The sequence below is a fragment of the Lutra lutra genome, chromosome 3 (assembly GCF_902655055.1).
Source record: "Lutra lutra chromosome 3, mLutLut1.2, whole genome shotgun sequence".
NCBI lineage: Eukaryota > Metazoa > Chordata > Mammalia > Carnivora > Mustelidae > Lutra > Lutra lutra.
This window is the reverse complement of record NC_062280.1, coordinates 140579026-140600040: the sequence shown is the minus strand read 5'-3', so window position 1 is coordinate 140600040 and position 21015 is coordinate 140579026. Positions and strand designations below refer to the sequence as shown.

Genomic DNA, 21015 nt, shown 5'->3' with positions numbered 1-21015 from the left:
AACCATTCTAGAAAGGAGTTTGGCAGTCTGCTTCAAAAGCCTTTAAAATGGACAGTCCTTTTTTGAAAATTATATACTTAAATTTTAAATTAAGTGCACTATTACATTCTTTTTACAAAATTAGATCCTTACAGGGAGCACAATCCACAACCGCTGAATTACCCCTTGCTTCCCCAGCCCCCTGTTAAAGAGTTTGGTGCAAAACCTTTAAGCCTTTTTTTATGCTTCTATATTCTCAATGGGTTCATATATGCATTTGTAACTTTAAAAAATGTTCATACTATCATACTATATCATGTTTTAATTTTATTCATTTGACAGTGTTTTGAAGTGTATACCTGTTATAGCTTATTCTGTATTTATGGCTCATTTTTTATACCTGCTGGATAGTGTTCCAGTATATGGCTGAATTATTAATGTAACATATTTATTTTTGTCTCTTTCATTGGTTTTTATATTTAAATTCTATCTTGATAGGTACTATATAGCACATTTTATTTGCCATTCTCTTTTTGATGGACATTGGTGGTTCCCAGTTTTTCAACTTATAGACGATGCTGCAGGTAAATCCTGGTATGTATTTTCTTGTGCACGTGTTTTTCTCAAGGATATATATATACCTAAAAGTGGGATTGCTTGGTTTTAAGTTACAAACACTATTTTTTTTTTTTTTTAAGATTTACTCATTTCTCTTGAGAGAGAGAGAGAGAGCACTAGTGGGAGAGGGAGAAAGAGACTCTCAAGTGGACACCCTGTTGAGCAGGGAGACTGAAAAGGGACTTGAACTCATAACCCTAAGATCATGACCTGAGCTGAAATCAAGTCAGTTCCTTAACTGACTAAGCCACCCAGGTGCCACAAAGTTATGAACATTTGTAATTTTAATTGGTCTTGCCGAATTTGCCTCCAAAATACACTAATTTAAATATCCCCAAAATAGTTTTGAGACTTCAGTTTTCCTACACTGTACACCAACACGAGATATTAGCTGCTTTTTGTCCATCTGATCAAATCATTTGTCATTTTAAAAAAATTTTTCATGCTCTGATTACTAGTAGGTTTGCAGTATCTATTCATATGTTTATTAATTTATAATTTATGTAAATTTCTATAATTTCTTTTGAAAATTACCGATTTTTCTGTTGGATCATCTTTTTCTTAATGATTTAAAGTTTTATGTACCCTGGATATTGCATATCCTGTATAATTTTTAAAAATTTTTTCAGTGTCAGGGTGCCTGGGTAGCTCAGTCAGTTAAGCATATGACTCTTGATTTCAGCCCAGGTCATAATCTCAGGGTCATGATATCGAGCCCCACTTCTGACTCTGCACCGAGTGATGAGCCTGCTGCACCATCCCCCTAACCCAAAGTTCACAAGCTCTATTTCTCTTAGCTCTTTGCTTGGCTTTTAACTTTATCATGTTTTTGTTTGTTTATTCTACAGATAGATACTGCTTTTTTTTTTTAAAGTCTTTAGATGTTTCTTTTATTTTACTGCATTTCTCTTAAGACTTCCAGTATAATACTGAATAAGAGCAGTGGTGGCAAGTGTCCTCATCTCTGTGCCTGACTTTAATGAAAATGCTTCTGATGTGTTATTATATGAGTTTTAGTAGAGAGTTTATCAGGTTAAAGAGGTGATCTTTTCCTCCTAGTTAAGGTTCTCTCATCTCCCAGCCTCCAGAATAGTTGCTGACTTTTATTGAATTGTTTTATTTACTGCATCTGAAATGATGGTTTTCCATTTATATGTTAATGTAGGAATTTACACTGATAAACTTTCCAATATTAAATTTTTGGGATATTCCCAGGATAAATTGTGTTTTAGTAATATACTTTTACTCTACAGCATATTTTACTTAGTATTTTTGTACAGAAGTGCTTTTGGCCTTGAGTTTCTTCTCTTATATGTCATGATTATACTAATCTAAAAAAAAATGTTGAGTGGCTCCCATTATTTTTCCTGACCTGGAACAGTTCATGTATGATAGAATTTGTCTGTTCCTTGAAAGTTTTGTAGAATTCATCTATAAAACTGTTATAATAGGAGTGAGGTGGGGATATGTGGCATGTAGCTTTCCTAAGATCTTGTTTAAACTTTTTTTTTTTATACTTTTGCCTCTAATTGGGATTTCTACTTCTTGAGCCTATTTGATATTAAGTCAGAAATTTCAATTAGATATTCGTGTGAATTGTTCTATCATTGTAAAATATTTCTCTTTGTCTCTTTTATTGGTTTTCATATTAAATTCTATTTGATATGAACATTTCTTATATTTGCTGGTATGTCTTTTTTCACATACTGTTATTTCAACCTTTTGTTGACATTTTGTGTGATTTAAGTGGGTCTCTTATTTTAAAATATAGCTGGGTTTTGCTTGCAATCCATTTTGAGAATCCTTTAATAAGTTAGATTAACTCATTCACCTTTTTTGTGATTATTAACAGTTTGGCCTTTTTCTTATCTTATTTACCATGCTTTTCTTTGTATCTTTTATTTATTCATTTATTTATTTTTAGAAAGATTTTATTTATTTATTTGACAGAGAGAGAGACCACAAGTAGGCAGAGAGGCAGGCAGAAAGAGAGAGGGAGGGAAGCAAGCTCCCTGCTGAGCAGAGAGCCTGATTTGGGGCTTGATCCCAGGACCCTGATATCATGACCTGAGTTGAAAGCAGAGACTTAACCCACTGAGCCACCCAGGTGCCCCTCTTTGTATCTTTTATATCCTATTTTTCCATTCCTTTTTTTAATTGAGGTTGGCCCCAAATTTTCTTTGTTCTACATGTTTTTTTAAAATACATTACCAGGGGCGCCTGAGTGGCTCAGTGGGTTAAGCCTCTGCCTTCGGCTCAGGTCATGATCTCAGGGTCCTGGAATTGAGCCCCGCATCGGGCTCTCTGCTCAGCGGGAAGCCTACTTCCTCCTCTCTCTCTCTCTGCCTGCCTCTCTGCCTGCTTGTGATCTCTGTCTGTCAAATAAATAAATAAAAAATCTTTAAAAAAAAAAATAAAATAAAATACATTACCAGTGCATTTTCAACATAGTTCTTAAATTTATGTTTCCTAACAAATCTAAATTTAATTAGTATTGATATCCTCCATATGAAGGACTTGACAGTGATTCTACTTTACTTTCTCTAATCTTGCAGTAATCCCCTTCTGTCCCCATTCTATAAAAGAACATAATTTCCCATGATTCTATCATTTTGTTTCATTTGGTATTAAAACCCATTTTAAATCTGTCTTTAGCATTAATGTGTTTTAGCCATTTGCTCATTATTGCTTCTTATACCTCAGAACTTCCATGTATGTTAGTTTTTTTCATGAAGTTTGGGTACTACTTTATTTCTTTCAGAGAGTCCCTAAATGGCTTTTTGAATGTCTATAAAATTCTCTTTTTTTTACCTTCACTTTTCAAAGATAGCTTGGCTGGAAGGCATTCTGGGGTCTGACTTACTTTGCCTTAACTTACTACATCTGGCATTTCTGATAAGAAGTCTGATTACCAGTCTGATAAGAGTGTCTTTTAGATAGTCTAGATTTTCTGGAAACTTCTAAGACTTTCTCTTTGTTTTTGATATTCTAAAGTTGTATTTTATCTTGCTTGGTACCCAGTGAATCCTTAGTTGGCTTATGTGTTTTTCAGTTTTGAGAAATTCTTGGTCATTATTGCCTTTTCTTCATTCATTTGAGGTAGTTAGTGTTACTATCCCCATTTTAAAGTTTTTATCAAGTATTTATAAGAAATAAGAAAACCTTAAAAATATTTATAAAATGGGGATAGTTTATGTGAATTAACAATATTTTAAATACGGGTGATTCTTAATTTCTCTGTAATTTCCTAATTTTGATATTTTATGTATTTTTCCATTTAATATTCTTGTTTCTGTAATAGTTTATACTATTTTAAAAGATAGAGCTATTGTTAGAACAGTCTTTTTTTCTTATATGTTTTATTATTTGCATATATGTGCCAATCTTTATTATTTTCTTTACAGAATGTCTCATGCATCCATGGACCAAAAGATGGAGTTGGTTTTTATTTTTAAAAATAGATTATCAGTGATCTGATATGACTGTAAATACTTGATGAAGTTGCATGGACTCGTCATCAGGTTGGACTAGTGGTTATTTCTAAAGGTTTCTTCAACTACAGTTACTATTTGAAAATTCAGGCATGCAAGAACATTAGGGTTTGGAGTGGCATAATGATGTATTTTCTCTAAGGACTGCAAATTTCATAGAGATCACAGTTGGATTCCAGTTGGATTCCAGTTATATTCTTCAATCAAAGTGATTCAGTCCTTTGATAAAGTTAATTTTGAAGAGTTTTATGTTTATGAACGACGCCAAAAGATGGGAGAAAAAAATGGTAGGTTTGGAAACCATTGTTAAATATTATATTTAAAAGTGTATAGACTACGTAATGAAGCTGCAGTATGATTTTCAAGATTTTTCACTGCAAATGACTTTTCTACATTTGAAGGAATTTAGGATATACATTTTCATGTAGCCAGCAATTTTGACAGTCTGTATAATTAATTGTGTCTGGAAAACTAAGTCATTTCTTTAATATACATTTTTAAAAATACACTTTATTTTTTAGAAAACTTTTAGATTTACTTTTTAAAGAAAAATTGATGATAGTACAAGTTCCCATATCTTATACATCCAGTTTTGCTTATGATTAACATCTTATATTTGGCTGGTACATTTGTTACAATTAGCCATTATTATTAACTAAAGTCCATAGTTTTTTCATATTTCTGTAGTTCTTACTTGATGTCTTTTTCTGTTCCAGGATCCCACATTATATGTATTTGTCATGTCTCCATAGGGTCCTCTTGGATGGAACAGTTTCTTAGACTTGGGTTTTATTTTGTAGTATGTTGTATCCCAAGTATTTTGTAGGATGTTCCTCTATTGGAATTATTGATTGATTTTTTTTTTTCATGATTCAATCAGGGTTTTGGGTTTTGGGGAAGAAGACCATGGGGTAAAGTGCCATTTTTACCACATTATATCAAAGGTATATGATTTCTCTCTTACTGATACTGAGCTGGATCATCTGGCTGATATAGTATTATGTGGTTTCTACACTGTAAATTACCTTTTTTTCCTCCCTATATGCAGCTCATATTCAAGGAGTGGGGATTATGCTCCCCCTCTCTGAGAATGGAATATTTACATTAATTATTCAGAATTCTTCTACAAGGGAGATTAATCTCCTTTCTCCCATTTATGTATATAGTCAACCATTTGTTTATTTCAGTATGGAGTCATGGGTATTTATTTTACCCTATCCAGTACTGTTTTGTTTTGTTACTCAAACTGTCCCAGGATTGGCTTTTGGGAACTCTTTCAGTTGGGTCTGTGTCCCTTTGACATATCTGTATCAATGTAGGTGAGTTTTTGTTTTGTTTTGGTTTGGTTTTTTTAGCACTTCCTTATTTTCTGGTAATGTAAGATGCTGCAGGTTTATCTTGTATATTTCCTGCCCCAGTCCTAAAGTCAGACATTTCTTGAATGAGCCCTGGTTCCTTTTAATGGAAGATAGTGTCAGAAACCAATATCTGGCTATAGTTGTTACTGGGCTGTCTTTGCTTCTAGGCCTTTCAGCTGACAGAGCAAGGAATATATGTATATGCTAAGTTTGTATATATGCATATCTATAAATATCTCTATATGTAGCCATCTGTATCTATATTAAGCCAAACATGAATTTATTCTGATGTTCCCAACTCTAATCCATTACCACATCTCTCCCAACAGTGAGAAACATGGCTCCCACCATCTGTTATCCATTTATTTAGTCAGTTCCTGTGTGTGTGTGTGTGTGTGTGTGTGTGTGTGTGTGTGTGTGGAGTGTAGCTGTATCAGAAATGTAAACTTATTCCCAGGTAGGAAGCTACTGTGCTTGTGCACAGTTCCTTTTGCCTTTAGTCTTGCAGACTCTTACTTCTTTCCAGTTATTTAGGTTAGCACGTTTGTACCTAGCCCTTCAGTGAGGTTGTATATACAACTGTAATACAGTTAGATGTTCTTGTCATGGTCAGCTTTCCTACCTGGATTCCCTGACCTCTTAAATGGTATTTTAAAATTTCACTACCCTTTAACATACTTGTAATATCTGAATTGTTACACAGATCATACTATTGATCAGTGGTCACTGCACTGTTTATGTAGGCCAGTAGTTCTCAAACTTTCTTTTGGTCTCAGAACTACTTTATATTCTTAGAAGTATTTAAAATCCCTAACAGTTTTAGTTTATGTGGATAATATCTCTTTATATTTACTGTGTTAGAAATTGAAACCGAGAGGCTTCAAAAAATAATAAACCCACTATGTTAACACATTTACATTTTTGTGAACAATAACTATTCTCTAAAACAAAAAAATTAGAATAATATTGTTTTACATCTTTACAAATCCTTTATAGTTGGTTTAATAGAAGAGGGAGTCTCATATCTGCCTTTGCATTCAATCTGGCGTGAAATGTTGCTTTGGTTGAAATGTATAAAGAAAATGAAGCTTCATGCAGACAAAAAGTTGGAAAAAAAAATATTTTAATAGCCTTTTGGATAATTGTGGACTTTTTTTGATACAGCTGCAAAACTCAACAAATAGTTATTCCTTCAAGGTCAGTTGTAGCATGAAAGCTGAACGTGTATCTGAGTTTTTTTTATGTTCTGTTGCATTAAAACCCATTGGTCTGTCTTGCACATTGAATAGATCTTTTATGATTTTATAACATCATGCATTGGCCACTTGGAAGATATTGACTCAATGAATTATGCAGATTCTCCTGATGTTGACACATTTCATCATACAGTATTAAAATCACATTTGTTAATATTGCTACCAATCTCTTCAAAAAGTGATTGATTATTGAGAAGCTATCAGGCTTACTATGGCACATAAAAGGTTTACAGATTTCCAATTTTAACTTTGTAGTGTGAATTTTATCATTAAACAAATGCTGTCAATATTGAACTTCCAGGGGTAGGCTCACTTTGTTTTTGTTTTTGTTTTTTTAAAGATTTTATTTATTTATTTGACAGACAGGGATCACAAGTAGGCAGAGAGGCAGGCAGAGAGAGAGGGGGGAAGCAGGCTCCCTGCTGAGCAGAGAGCCCGATGCGGGGCTTGATCCCCGGATCCTGAGATCATGACCTGAGCCGAAGGCAGACCCTGTTGTTGTTTTTTTTTTTTCAAGGAAATGTGTGCCAAACACCCAAGTCTAAGAAACTATAATTTCTATTAATGGTTGTTTTAAGTAAAAATAGTCTTCCATGAAAAAAAAAAAAAGCTAGTTTAACCTACAACTCAATCTCACTAGTGCTTTTGCTTGAGACCGCCATTATGCTGTAGTAATCATTTATATCCTTTATCAAAGACATTTAGTGAAATTGATGGCAAAGAATATGCTGGTAGTATACTGGAAGACTTTAAACTGGTAGTGTCTTGCCACTCCCTTGATTCATGCTAAGACATCAGTGCTTTTATCATTAGTCGATGCCATTATAAAAAAAAAAGGGTGCAAATAATGTCTTATATTACTATTAAAATAGTTTGACCTAGCATATTGTCTAAAGGGATGTGAGGACCCCAAGGGTTCATAGTCCACACTTTGCTGATCATCGACTCAAAGATATAGAGATATTCTAGACTAATGCAATGAAGCTCTTTAAGGGATACGTGTGTGTCTGAGTGTCTTATTATCAGCGTATTTGGTAAGTACCCCCAAAATAGTTGGCTAATAACTCCTATAGCTGTGATTCTTGATTATTGCCTATTTACAAATACAGTGTATATCAAGGGAGATTGGTAGACATACAATGTAACTATATAATTTGTCTTTCTTCCTTTACAAAGCTGCTATACTTCCCACTTTGTGATCATGCTCCTGCAATAAATAGTCATATCTAGCTAAGTGAGGAGCAGGTTGGGACAAACAGTAGAGTTACAAGATGGTATTCTTTATTTCTAGAGGCAAGTTGCAATGTTAGTATACTGATTTGGTTTCCAATTCAAGGACCTACTATTGTACTTACCAGTGTTTTCTAGTGAATATACTGAAATGTTTACAGTTTCAGATTATAACCCTGAACATACATACAGTACAAAAAACAAGAAACTGAAATTGTTTACCTTGTAATAACCATCTAGATGGTCTACAGTTGAAATGAAAACGACTCAATTGTTTCTATCTGTGATACTCATTTAGCCTCTTTGTTCAAGAAAGTTATTAACTGGATCTGTTAATCTCATTTTTCAGATAAATTGGTTACCTTTTTTCTTGATAGTACTGTGGTTTAAAATTTCCATAGCAAAAAGTGAAAAATGATCAAGAGGGAAGACATGAGGAATAAGAACCATTTAAATGAAAATTAAACCTAGCGGTATGAAATAATAAGGATGCCATAAAAACAATATTAAAAACCCAGAGCAAATAAATATGAATTGCTTAAATCCATTCATTTATTGTACAAGCAGACAGTTTCAGTATTTTCTGATTGGCTTTATTTTCTCAAATTATATTGCCAATGTCCTTTTCATTAATCCATTCCAAAACTAATAATTTAGTTTTGTTCAGTTCTGTTCTGTTCAGTTGTCCAATCAGTTGTCTTAAGTATTTCCTATCAGAATAATTTGGTATCATGTGTTGACATTTCAAACACAGTTTTCTTATTTTTTTCTTATTTTTTATTTTTAAAGGATTTATTTATTTGAGACAGATACAGGGAGAGAGCATTACCAGGGGGAGAGGCAGAGGGAGAGGCAGGCTTCCTGCTGAGCCAGGAGCCCGATGTGGGGCTCCATCCCAGGACACCAGGATCATGACCTGAGCTGAAGGCAGACACTTAACCACCTGAGCCACCCAGGGGCCCCTCAAACAAGTTTTAAATGATAACCACTGAGAAATAAAAATTCACTTAAACCCTAATTGTGGTTTTTCAGCATCACTGCTTGTTTTCTATGATCCCAGGTTATAATGCTGTCAGAAGCTATTTCTAAGTACCTTTCAAGGGCGCCTGGGTGGCTCAGTGGGTTAGGCCTCTGCCTTCCGCCCAGGTCACAATCTCAGGGTCCTGGGATCGAGTCCCGCATCCGGCTCTCTGCTCGGCAGGGAGCCTGCTTCCTCCTCTCTCTGCCTGCCTCTCTGCCTACTTGTGATCTCTCTCTGTCAAATAAATAAATAAAAATCTTAAAAAAAAAAAAATTTAAGTACCTTTCAAAATCCTTCCTGTTTAGATATCCACCTCAAATAAAGATAAATGCCTACAGTGGAGTATTGATTCATATCCATGAAAAGAAACATAATAGGGGCGCCTGGGTGGCTCAGTGGGTTAGGCCTCTGCCTTCTGCCCAGGTCACAATCTCAGGGTCCTGGGATCGAGTCCCGCGTCGGGCTCTCTGCTCAGCGGGGAGCCTGCTTCCCTTCCTCTCTCTCTGCCTGCCTCTCTACCTACTTGTGATCTCTGTCTGTCAAATAAATAAATAAAATCTTTAAAAAAAAAAAAAAAGAAACATAATGACTAATTAAGTGCTTTCACAAATAGTTTTGTCTAAAAGCAGTGATTTTTTTTGGTTATCTGTCAGTGAAAAACTTAATGATTTTAAGGATTCTGGGAAAGGCCTTCAAATAATACTTGTCTACTCAGCTGAATAATATCTAAAATTCCAGAGTTACTAATATCTAAAATTCCAGAGATTTATTTTGCTTAAGACTATAGTCCCTGTTAAATTATATATAGTAATTTCTTTAAAAAAATATATTTACTATAGGGGCGCCTGGGTGGCTCAGTGGGTTAAAGCCTCTGCCTTCGGCTCAGGTCATGATCCCAGGGTCCTGGGATCGAGCCCTGCATCAGGCTCTTTGCTCAACAGGAAGCCTGCTTCCTCCTCCCTCTCTGCCTGCCTCTCTGCCTACTTGTGATATCTCTCTGTCAAATAAATAAAATCTTAAAAAAAATATATATATATATACATTTACTATAAACATACTGTATGTGTATATAGTATATATATGTGTGTGTGTGTGTGTGTAGGTATGTATGTATATTTATTCTTTATATATAGTAATTTCTTGCTAAAGGCCGCATGCTTTTCCACACATCAGTTCCATGTGTAGATGCTGTTATTCCCATTTCATCCATATGGTCATACAGCTTAAACTGGCAGTGTGGGATTCAAACAGAAGTGCATCTGAATTCCAAAGCCCAGATTGTTAATCACCACTTCTGTTTTTCCATTGACCCCTGATAAGCTATTCTCCTGGATTTTCCTTATACCTGTTTGCTCCTTCTCTGTCTCCATGATTCTCTTTTCTTATCCTTATCCCTTATATACAGAAGACCCTCTTCTCCTTGAACACGTTCTCCCTGCTCACATCTGCTATGTGACTTCAGAAAGCATTTGTATGCCATCGACTCCAAAATTCATGTAATTGGACTGGATCTTACTTTGGAGCCTGTGTACCCAATGTACTTGCCCTACTTAAATTTTCTCACTTGTTCCCTATCTTTATTTCTTATCTCAGTGAATACCATTACTATGCATATGGTCACCAAAGTCAGAAAATTAGAAATCATTCTTTTTTTTAAAGATTTTATTTGTTTATTTGACAGAGAGAGAGCACAGGCAGAGAGAGTGGCAGGCAGAGGGAGAAGAAGGCTCCTACTGAGCAGGGAGCCCAATGCAGAATTTGATTCCAGGACCCTGGGATCAGGACCTGAGCTGAAGGCAGATGCTTAACTACTGAGCCACCCAGGCACCCTTAGAAATCTTTCTTGACTCCTCCCTCTTCCCATTGCCACCTGAGTGACTTTTCTAAGAAGCTAATCACATCATAAGAATGCTTACATTTTTTGAGTGGTTCCCATAATCTTTCATATAAAAATGGAGTTGCTTAGCATGGCCTAAGGGCTCACCATGTCATGGTCCCTCCACCTCTAAAGCATCATTCCTCATCAGTTTTGTCCTCTCACATTGCATTTATTTCAAATCTTGAAACCTTGTCTTAGCTGTGCTACAGGGAGTTAAAAGTAGGCTTTGTCTTATGTTGTAGGCATCGGGCCAGAGTGTCAACAGGGAAGCAACACCCCTTCTGAGGCTGCAGTGGTGGCAGCATCCCTAATTAGCCAGAGAGTCCCTTTGGGTAAGATGACTTTGCCAGGGAGATTTGGGACTATGAGACCTGAGCCTTTTATGAAGGTTCTTACCCCACTGCCAAACTTAGAGGTTCTGGGTTTAATTTTTATTAAGGAAAATCTATTTTTTGTAAACTTCATAGGCTTTCTTCTTGTTTTTTTGTTTTATTTTTTTTAAAGATTTTATTTATTTATTTGACAGAGATCACAAGTAGGCAGAGAGGCAGGCAGAGAGAGAGAGAGAGAGAGGGAAGCAGGCTCCCCGCTGAGCAGAGAGCCCGATGTGGGGCTCGATCCCAGGACTCTGGGATCATGACCTGAATTGAAGGCAGAGGCTTCAACCCACTGAGCCACCCAGGTGCCCCGGCTTTCTTCTTGTTAATCCTCCTAATGGCTTCTCAAATGATCTTTCTAAAGTACAATAATTATTGTGTCCCTCTTTTGTTTAAGGCTCTATTAATTAATTTTGAACATTTTATATATTTTAACATTTTAACATACATAAATTTTAACATTTTGGGTATTTTTATTACTTTTAAACATGGTTCATGTATGCAATTTGCTTTTGTCAGTGTAATTGTCTTTCTTGTATTTCTGTTTTCAGCTTTGAAAGAATTATTTCCTCTAGGAAGTTTTTTTTAAGTAAACTCCACCCCCAGTATGTGACTCAAACTCATGACCCCAAGATCAGGAGTTGCTGGGCACCTATCTTTAGGAATTTTTGATTAAGGTGTTCACTTGCTGGACATCTGAAATATTGGCTCATCTATATAGCTATATATAAAAAGTTTAAACATTATTTGCTTCATATAATTATTTTAAAAATATTAAAGACATTTAAAAAAAATAATGTTGGACATTTAGTTATTTTAGCAGTTGTTGAGATGTTTCATTCTAAAACCATCCACTTCCATATTCAGTGGAGGTTTTTTCCCTGAAACTTTTAAATGCTTATGTGTCTATACATGTATCTACCACCACTCTAAAATGAAGCCATTCCTTCTGTTTGACTGGGACACTGAAATAGCATCACTAAAGTTTTCAAGGTATTTTTATGTTAGCAGAAATAAGTGAAATACTTAGGTCATATTCTTTGTTTCTAATTCTTTATAAAGAAACAATGACCAAAATCTTTTTCTCAAGGTAAATTATAGACCAATTAAATCTTGATGTTATTTAGAAACCAGGTGGATTCTTTGTAACATGTGCCTTAGGGAGCTTACAGTCTGTTTCTATTGAGCTCTTAAGCTATGCACTTATTTTTATTTTAGGTGATGCAAAAACTTTCTGGATGGAACTGGAAGATGATGGAAAAGTGGATTTCATATTTGAACAAGTGCAAAATGTGCTGCAATCACTGAAACAAAAGATCAAAGATGGGTCTGCCACAAATAAAGGTATGAAGCACAAAAAACTTTCAGTACATTTAATGCTGAATATTAACCACTGGCAGTGGAGTACAGTTCTATTTCCAGTATTCATTTTTAAAGTCAAATAGTTTCTTTTGTTTTCTAAGAGCCTACCATGCATCCTGTTTCCTTCATGTTTGTGCTCTGATTCCAAAAAAACTTGCTTTTACCATATACCATAGATACTTTATAAAAGTGGTTGAAGATGATCACTTTGAATAATAGCTACTGAATTTATCTCTTTTTCTCTCAGGCTACTTTATTCGCCCCCCATTTTATCTTTTCTTTCTCTTTGTAACCCTCTTCGAAGGGTGATGGGTATTGCAAAAGTAGTATCTGCTCATTGTACAACATTTAGTACATATAGAAAAATAGAACAAAAATTATCCATCACCCTATTACTCAGAGACACATAATGTCTTTTAAAATATGAAAGTACATATAATTATTCTGCCTGCTTTAAAGAGAACTTGACCTACTAGTCTTCTGAAACAATTTGTATTCTACATCGGCAGTCAGTTCTGTCAGCCAAGTTTTAACTTTTTCTATTTCTTTGTTTTCAATCCTGGTTGGTTGTAGAACATAAGATTTTTATGTAGAAGCCTCCCTCTTTCCTCCAGGACATAAGATTTTCAAGCAGATTTTCTTTTGGACCATTCTTTTTTTTTTTTTAAAGATTCCATTCATTTGACGGAGAGAGATCACAAGTAGGCAGAGAGGCAGTCAGAGAGAGAGAAAGAAGGAAGCAGGCTCCCCACTGAGCAGAGAACCCGATGCGGGATTTGATCCCAGGACCCCGAGATCATGACCTAAGCTGAAGGCAGAGGCTTAACCCACTGAGCCACCCAGGAGCCCTTTTTGGACCATTCTTAATACGTTTTCTTGGATGTTCATATGACATTAATCTTTTGTTTGCTTGTCCAAAAAATAATATTGATTTTCATTTTAATGTTCCTTCTCATTCGTTTGTATATCTAGTTTTGAATCCAGGTTTACCACCTCCTTGCTGAATGACCTGGAATAAATAGTGTTTTTTTTGAGGTGTGTGTATGTGTGTGTGTGTGTGTTTTATTTTGAGAGGGAGAGAGAGGGGCAGGGAGGGGTAGAAGGAGAGGAAGTAAGAGAATCTTAACCAGGCTCCATGCCCAAGGCAGAGCCCAACACAGGGCTTGATCTTACAGCCCTGAGATCATGACCTGAACTGAAACTGAGTTGGATACTTAACTTAAATACCCAGGCGCTCTTGGAATAGTCTCACCTCTAAACATCAATTTCTGTTTCTAATGCTGGTAATCATTGGAACCTGTCAGAGGAGTTAATGAAGACTAAATTAAATACAATTTGTAAATTGTTTAGCAGTTTACAGCTGGCAGCATAAATGAAAGTGATGCCGCTAATGATTGTTTTCATACTTTTTTCCTTTCCTTAACAGAATACGTCCAAGCAATGATTCTAGTGAATGAAGCAACCATAAATAACAATTCAACATTGATAAAGGGTATGTGCATTTCTAATCCCAATCTTGAATGTTTTGTTATTTTCTTGACTTGAAGCAGGCGTAATTGACTTAAGTCTGTCAGATTTAACATATAAGATCTATATTGGTAAATTACATAATGAGTTTCCTTATTAAATAAAAAGTTATACCTATTCAGAGATAGGAAATGCACATTCTTCTGAATCTCTACAGAAAGAATGAACAAATATATCTCTTCTTTAAAAAATTCTGAGACTCCAAACTACTACAAACCCACTTTGTGAAAAAAACAGTATTAGATATATTGTGGCATAGATAAGTTGGTGTAAAAATTTTATATTTCTGGATTGTTATTATACCATCAATCTTGCAAACTGTAAACTAATTCATTTTAGAAGGAATTGATCAAAGATAATGTACCAGAACTAAGAAGAGGAAAATTAAAAAGTTATTTTATCAGAGTCACTCTCCAATAAATCTTAGTCTATCTCCAATTTCCTGAAATGTTGAGGAAGTACTTTACTGGATTTTATTTAATACTGCTAAATATTGTTAACAAATTATAATAATTTTAAGTGTCATAATTTGGAGCCTTAAGGTTTTAAGTCTCTGAAAATATAGCCCACCATCATCAGTCTATTTTATTTTTTATTATTTTTTAAGATTTTATTTATTTATTTGTCAGGGACAGAGGGAGAGAGACCGAGCGAGCACAGGCAGACAGAGAGGCAGGCAGAGGCAGAGGGAAAAGCAGGTTCCCTGCCGAGCAAGGAGCCCGATGTGTGACTTAATCCCAGGACACTGGGATCATGACCTGAGCCGAAGGCAGCCGCTTAACCAACTGAGCCACCCAGGCGTCCCTATTTTAAAGAAATCTTTTGTTATTCAAAAGTATCCTCAATTTCAGTAGCTAATTTTACTTCTAGTTTTAAAAGAGTAGATTCTTTAAGAAAATAGCCCATCTCAGTATCTTTTAGGAGCACTTGGAATCAAAACACTCAAGAGATTATACTAGTTTTGTGAGAAAGAGGCTTTTAAATTCAGGAGGTGGTAAGATGAACTAATTCTAAATTTTTTTTCTATCTGAAACAATTTATTTCTCAGTAATAGAAAGTAAGTTGGGTTTTGGGTTTTTTTGGTAATAATTTGATCAATAGAAATATTGACTATTATAATTTGATATTTTTATATAGTTCATTTGAGATGTAATGAATTTATCAAAGTAAAATTATGTGTTTGCCAGGGGTAGAGCAATATTTGTTACTAAGTAATTGGGGAGTTCTATAATTGACATTGTTGGCAAATGTAAAGGATTAAAAGCTTCCTAGTATTAAGTTTCATTTTAGTATTTATTTTAAAAAGAATATTGAGACTGGGAAAAACAAAAGGACTTGGTGTTGAAATCAAAATAAGCTATCCCAGATCCAACCTGGACTGCCCAGACCACTAATTACTTTCATTTTCCTTGCTTGTGTATAATTGTAAATATGTGTTATATCCTCAAACAAAGGATTGGATACTCTTTTCTTGAGAGGAGTTACTTCAGCTTTCCTCCTTATCTAATGATTAATTTTAAAATCTCCATGTTTTTTCAGTAAGACTTATTTCTAATTGTGCTTATATACCTTTATTTTATTTATATTTGTTAGTATGGATTTATATGGCTCATACAAAAGAAATTAGCTAGGAAAAAATCAGAAATTCTTAATTTGTGAAACTTAATTTTTAATCTGGAATTATAGCTCTTACCAACTACCAGATTTTAAATCTTTCTTCACCTTGATAATTGAAGAGGGTAATTATTTTCCAATTAGCGAGGTAGTGACCTTGTATTATAACTTAAACTATTCTTTTTTTTTTTTTTAATTTGACAGACAGATCACGAGTAGGCAGAGAGGCAGGCAGAGAGAGAGAGGAGGAGGAGGCAGGCTCCCTGCTGAGCAGAGAGCCCGATGCGGGACTCGATCCCAGGACCCTGAGATCATGACCTGAGCTGAAGGCAGAGGCTTTAACCACTGAGCCACCCAGGCGCCCTAAACTATTCTTTTATTAAACTTTTTTTCCTACACTTTTTTTTTCTGCATTAGAGGACCAATGCAATTTAATAATCTAAGGCAGGATGAGAATCACTTTTTTTCTTAAAGTCCATCAGTACATAAGAAAAAACACATTTAAAAAATATCTTTAGGGATGCCTGGGTGGCTCAATCAGTTAAGTATCTGACTCTTGATTTCAGCTCAGGTCATGATCTCAGGGTTGTGAAATTGACCCTCATGTCACACTACACTGGGTGTTGAGCCTGCTTAGGAGTCTCTCTCCCTCTCTCCCCTCCCCAACCCTCCCACCTCACACTCATGCTGTCTATAAAAAAAGGGCAAAAATATATGTACGTGTGTGTATGTATATATGTATATATATCTTTAAACCAAACATATCCATTTTTCTTTTTTTTTTTTTTAAGATTTTATTTATGTATTTAACAGTGAGAGAGAGCAGAGGGAGAGGGAGAAGCAGGCTCCTGCTGAGCAGGGAGCCCAATGCAGGACTCGATCCCAGGACCCTGGGATCATGACCTGAGCCACCCAGGCACCCTCACATATCTATTTTTCAAAGTAAGAACAGGAAATCCATAATTTTTCTCATTAAATACACAGCTTATTTCTATATTATAGTCATGATAGAGAGTAAGAATAGATGAAGTAGAAAAGACAAGACAAGACATGGGATGAAATTAAGCACAGAAAGATAGACTAAGTAATATGAAAAGTCAGATGGAAATATAAAAAGAGGTACCCAAATATACCACCCTCCAAAAATGAAGGTAGCATTTGAACAATGAGAAAGCAAAAAATACATAAACTTTCCATTCTGTGACTTTTAGTAATGATTTTTTTTTTCTATAAAATACAAGCAGAAATAAGGATACCCAGAGTTCAGGCCAAACTAGATTTTTCTCCAGGAGGTCTCTTCTATCCTCGGTCTTTTACTTTATCCTATCTTACTTTCTTAATGTTTTTGAAGATATTGACACCTTAATTTTTGGCTTAATTTTGAAATTTTACTGTGTTTGCAGATTTAAGAGCTCCATGTATCTCTAATAAATAAAGATATTATTTAGATATTACAATAGGTGATTTTTTTTTAAGATTTTATTTATTTATTTGACAGAGATCACAAGTAGGCAGAGAGGCAGGCAGAGAGAGAGAGGAGGAAGCAGGCTCCCTGCTGAGCAGAGAGCCCAATGCAGGGCTCAATCCCAGGACCCTGGGATCATGACCTGAGCCGAAGGCAGAGGCTTTAACCCACTGAGCCACCCAGGCGCCCCACAATAGGTGATTTTTAACTTGGTGTACCTGTTACTCATGTTTTTATTTTCTTCATGTAGATCATACATCTGTGACCCAGAATGAACAAGAAAACAAATCAGGTTCATTGCCCTCTACATCATATGAAGACTCCTTTCCAGAAGCCTGTACATTTCTGTATGTATTCAAGTTAAATTTATTCATGTTGTTAATACTTCCTCTCCCAGAAGATTTGCTCTTTCTGATCATTTGACGTAAGAGTAGATAGAATCTATTAAACAGATTTTTTTCCCCATCAATAGCTTTAAAAGTTGTAAATTTTAGTATTTTATGTAGGATAAAGGCTCATGAGTCCCTTAAGTTGTTTATTTGCTAATATCTCTAGGTAATCAAGTCTTAACAGTAAAATTTAGTTTAAGATTTCTTTGTGTAGGGGTGCCTGGATGGCTTAGTCAGTTAAATGTCCAACTCTTGATTTCACCTCAGGTCACGATCTCATGGGCTCTATGCTCAGCAGGGAATCTGCTTGAGATTCTCTCCCCGCTCTCCCTCTGCCCCTCCCTCCACTTGCATGCTCTCTCTCTCAATAAATAAATAAAAGATTTCTTTGTGTAAATTATTAATATACTGAAATCTACCAAGTTGGCAATTTTTTAACTAAAAAAATTACTTTTCTTGGATTTTTTATTTTTTTAAATTTTATTTTATTATTATTATCTTTAAAGATTTTATTTATTTATTTATTTATTTATTTATTTGACAGAGATCACAAGTAGGCAGAGAGGCTGGCAGAGAGAGAGGGGGAAGCAGGCTCCCTGCCAAGCAGAGAGCCCGATGCAGGGCTTGATCCCAGGACCCTGAGATCATGACCTGAGCCAAAGGCAGAGGCTTAACCATTGAGCCACACAGGCACCCCTTACATTTTATTTTTAAGTAATCTCTACACCCAGTATAGTGTTTGAACTCACAACCCTTAGATTAAGAGGTGCATGTTCTTCCAACGGAGCCAGTCGGGTGTCCCTGGATTATTTCTTTTAAAGGAGTGTTGGAAAAGGGTAAACAGTATTTCTTTCAGTATCAGTTCAGCTTCTCAAATACTTTAACAGCTCTAAATTAGTATCAGAAAGCTTATGAGAATAGGCTAAATTTTTCTGACCCTTTCTTTCACCTTTTACCATTTCAGTAAAGATTCCTTAGCATAAAATTGTATAAGAGGAAACTTGACACTCTCACATAGTCTTTATTTTTAGAATGTAATGCCAGTACTAAAACTTTCAAGAACTAGTTTAAGGTAAGTTTCTGAAAGTATTTTGTGCTAGCCCTAAGGAATAGAATTTCAAAAAAAACAAAAAGTGTCTTTATAGAGAAAGTTCTTAAGTTAACTGCCTTATTTTGTTTATCCTTTCAGCTACATATTAAATTGACAAAAATATTGTTAATGTAGAACTTTTTTTGTTGTTATTCCTCTAGGGTTTATGAGAATTATAGATTGACCCTATTTTACATATGATTTGCCACTTGCAAATATTAGAGATTTCAGTATAGTTTAAGTCTAAAAGACTCATAAAACTTATTTTACAATACTTTCAGAGAAACCTAGAAATTCTGATCTTCTGATATATAGCATAAAGTTTCATTACCTTTTTTTTTCTGTTCATTACCTTTTAAAAACAAGTTCAATCACTTTAAATCACTGAAGTATGAGGTTTTTTTTTCATACAAATTACCACCAGTCTCCCTTCTTCTATTTATTTTATTTTATTAAAAATTTTATTTTAAACTTAAATGCAAGAGTTGGTTTTTTTCTTAAATGTCTCTTTTTGGTTTTAAGTTCATTTTCCTGGCTTGTCAGAATCCTTTTGAATTTTGAATCTCCTTTTATATTTCTTTCTCTTTTAGCTTTTCTTCTTCTATAAATATACTAAACGAGTTTTCTAGTCTTTATTATAGTCGCTAAAAACAGTATTAGATAGGACAGGACCAAAGATAAAACCTTTCTGGCTCACTGCTCCTTCATTACTCTTTAGAAAGAACTGTTGGACCAACTCTGAATTTACATACCTCTACCATTCTCCCACCTACATTTGTCTATCTTACTGGCAAGGCTATTAGAGGAAATCAAGATTTACTGCAGTAGCATTCAATATCATGCCAGACATTATCAAACCTTGCAAAAAAGGAAAAATAGTTTTAATTTGTACTTTTCTTATATAGTCCATGTTGGCTTTTCAAATTCTGAGTATTTAAAAAATCACATCCTTGATTCTCTCTTCTAGAAATTGTTTAGAGATCAATATTAAACTAGTCATTCTTTGCTTTCTGCAAAGTTCCCTTTTTACCTATTTTTAAAAATCAGGCAACATTTTCTCATTTTTCATTTATATTTGAAGTTTTTTTAAGACCTTGAGATGATTTGTTTGGGCCTAGAATTATAAATGTTTAAATTAGCTGTGTAGGACTCCTTTTAAATTATCACACTTTAAAAAAAAATTATCACACTTTAATTTCTTCATTTAATTTTTGTTTGGTCTTTCCAACTTGAGGACAGTACTTATGGATGGAAAAGATGAAGACACAATTGATTTTGAGCTCTTCTTTCTGTTATCAGTCTTGTTCTTTCTTTCCCCTAACATATTGTCTACTTGAGTTTCATTGCTGTTTTATTAGAATTTTGGGGAACCTCAGTTCTTAGTAGGCTTGAACTTTTCTGAGACTTTTCTTACAGGTTCACATCAAGACATAGTATTCTTAAGTGGTCATTTTTTTCTTTTGTACATGTTGTTTAAAAAATCTGAGCTTCCCAAATGAATTAGTTTCTCTAACTGCTTTCTCATCTCATTAGGATTATTTGTCATTACATAATCAGAACTTCATTTCCTTAGAACCTGAAGCTCTTCTTGTGCTGTATTACCCTTAGAGGTTTTGTCTGTGAGATCATACCTAACTTTGAGTTGAACTTGCTGAGATCTTTTCAAATAAAGGGATATTTCTATTTAGGCTCAGTGTTTCCCATTAAGAATTCCAAGGCCATGTTTCATTCTTGATCAGAATTAGCTTTAAATAATTCCTTTTAGGAGCACCTGGGTGGCTCAGTTCATTAACTGTCTGCCTTTGGCTCAGGTCATGATCCCTAGGTCCTGGCATCAAGTCCCACTTTGGACTCCCTGCTAAGTGGGGAGTCTGCTTCTCCCTCTCCCTCTGCTGCTGTCTCACTCTCTGTCAAATAAAATATAAATAATTCCTTTTGTATTTCCTCTGTAGAGTATGAGCTTATTACTTACTCTACTTTCAGTAATTAAACATCCAGAAAGCCATTAATGACATAAGCAGACTAGCAAACTAAATGGGGAATAGTTTAAGCCAAGGGTTTTCAATCCCAGCTGAATTGCTCAAGGTCATACAACTTGTCAATGACAAAACCAGAGTGAAAATCTTGGGTTGATAAAAAACTTGCCTTCTGTGTTTTATTCTATAGTTGATTTAAATTTCTTCTCCTTTTAATTAAGCTATGACATAGGTAAATGTAGAAACAAAAATTTTATTCCAATAATAATTCAAAGGTGTCTGCTTTTGTGATGTTAAGAAACCTGGCTTAATTCTTTTTCTTAGGTACTTTGTCAGGAACACATACCTACTTAAGCCAGTTTAAGTAGTGGTACTTATTAGAG

At 34.8% G+C, this 21015-nt stretch overlaps 1 protein-coding gene across 8 annotated transcripts in view; it reads left to right on the top strand.

Annotated features, from left to right (window-relative positions):
* SETDB2 (SET domain bifurcated histone lysine methyltransferase 2) overlaps positions 1-21015 on the top strand; it is a 91877-nt gene that overhangs the window by 1674 nt on the left and 69188 nt on the right. For 3 of the 8 annotated variants that reach the window (XM_047723386.1, XM_047723382.1, XM_047723384.1), the window contains exons 2-6: positions 478-573; positions 4002-4375; positions 12428-12553; positions 13998-14063; positions 17428-17524. In XM_047723386.1, coding sequence (XP_047579342.1) covers positions 4360-4375; positions 12428-12553; positions 13998-14063; positions 17428-17524 — 305 coding nt within the window. In that variant the 5' untranslated portion in view covers positions 478-573; positions 4002-4359. Of the gene's footprint in view, positions 1-477; positions 574-4001; positions 4376-6434; positions 6644-11074; positions 11165-12427; positions 12554-13997; positions 14064-17427; positions 17525-21015 lie in introns of those variants that run through there. The other 5 variants (XM_047723380.1, XM_047723379.1, XM_047723381.1 and 2 more) reach the window with 5 other exon arrangements.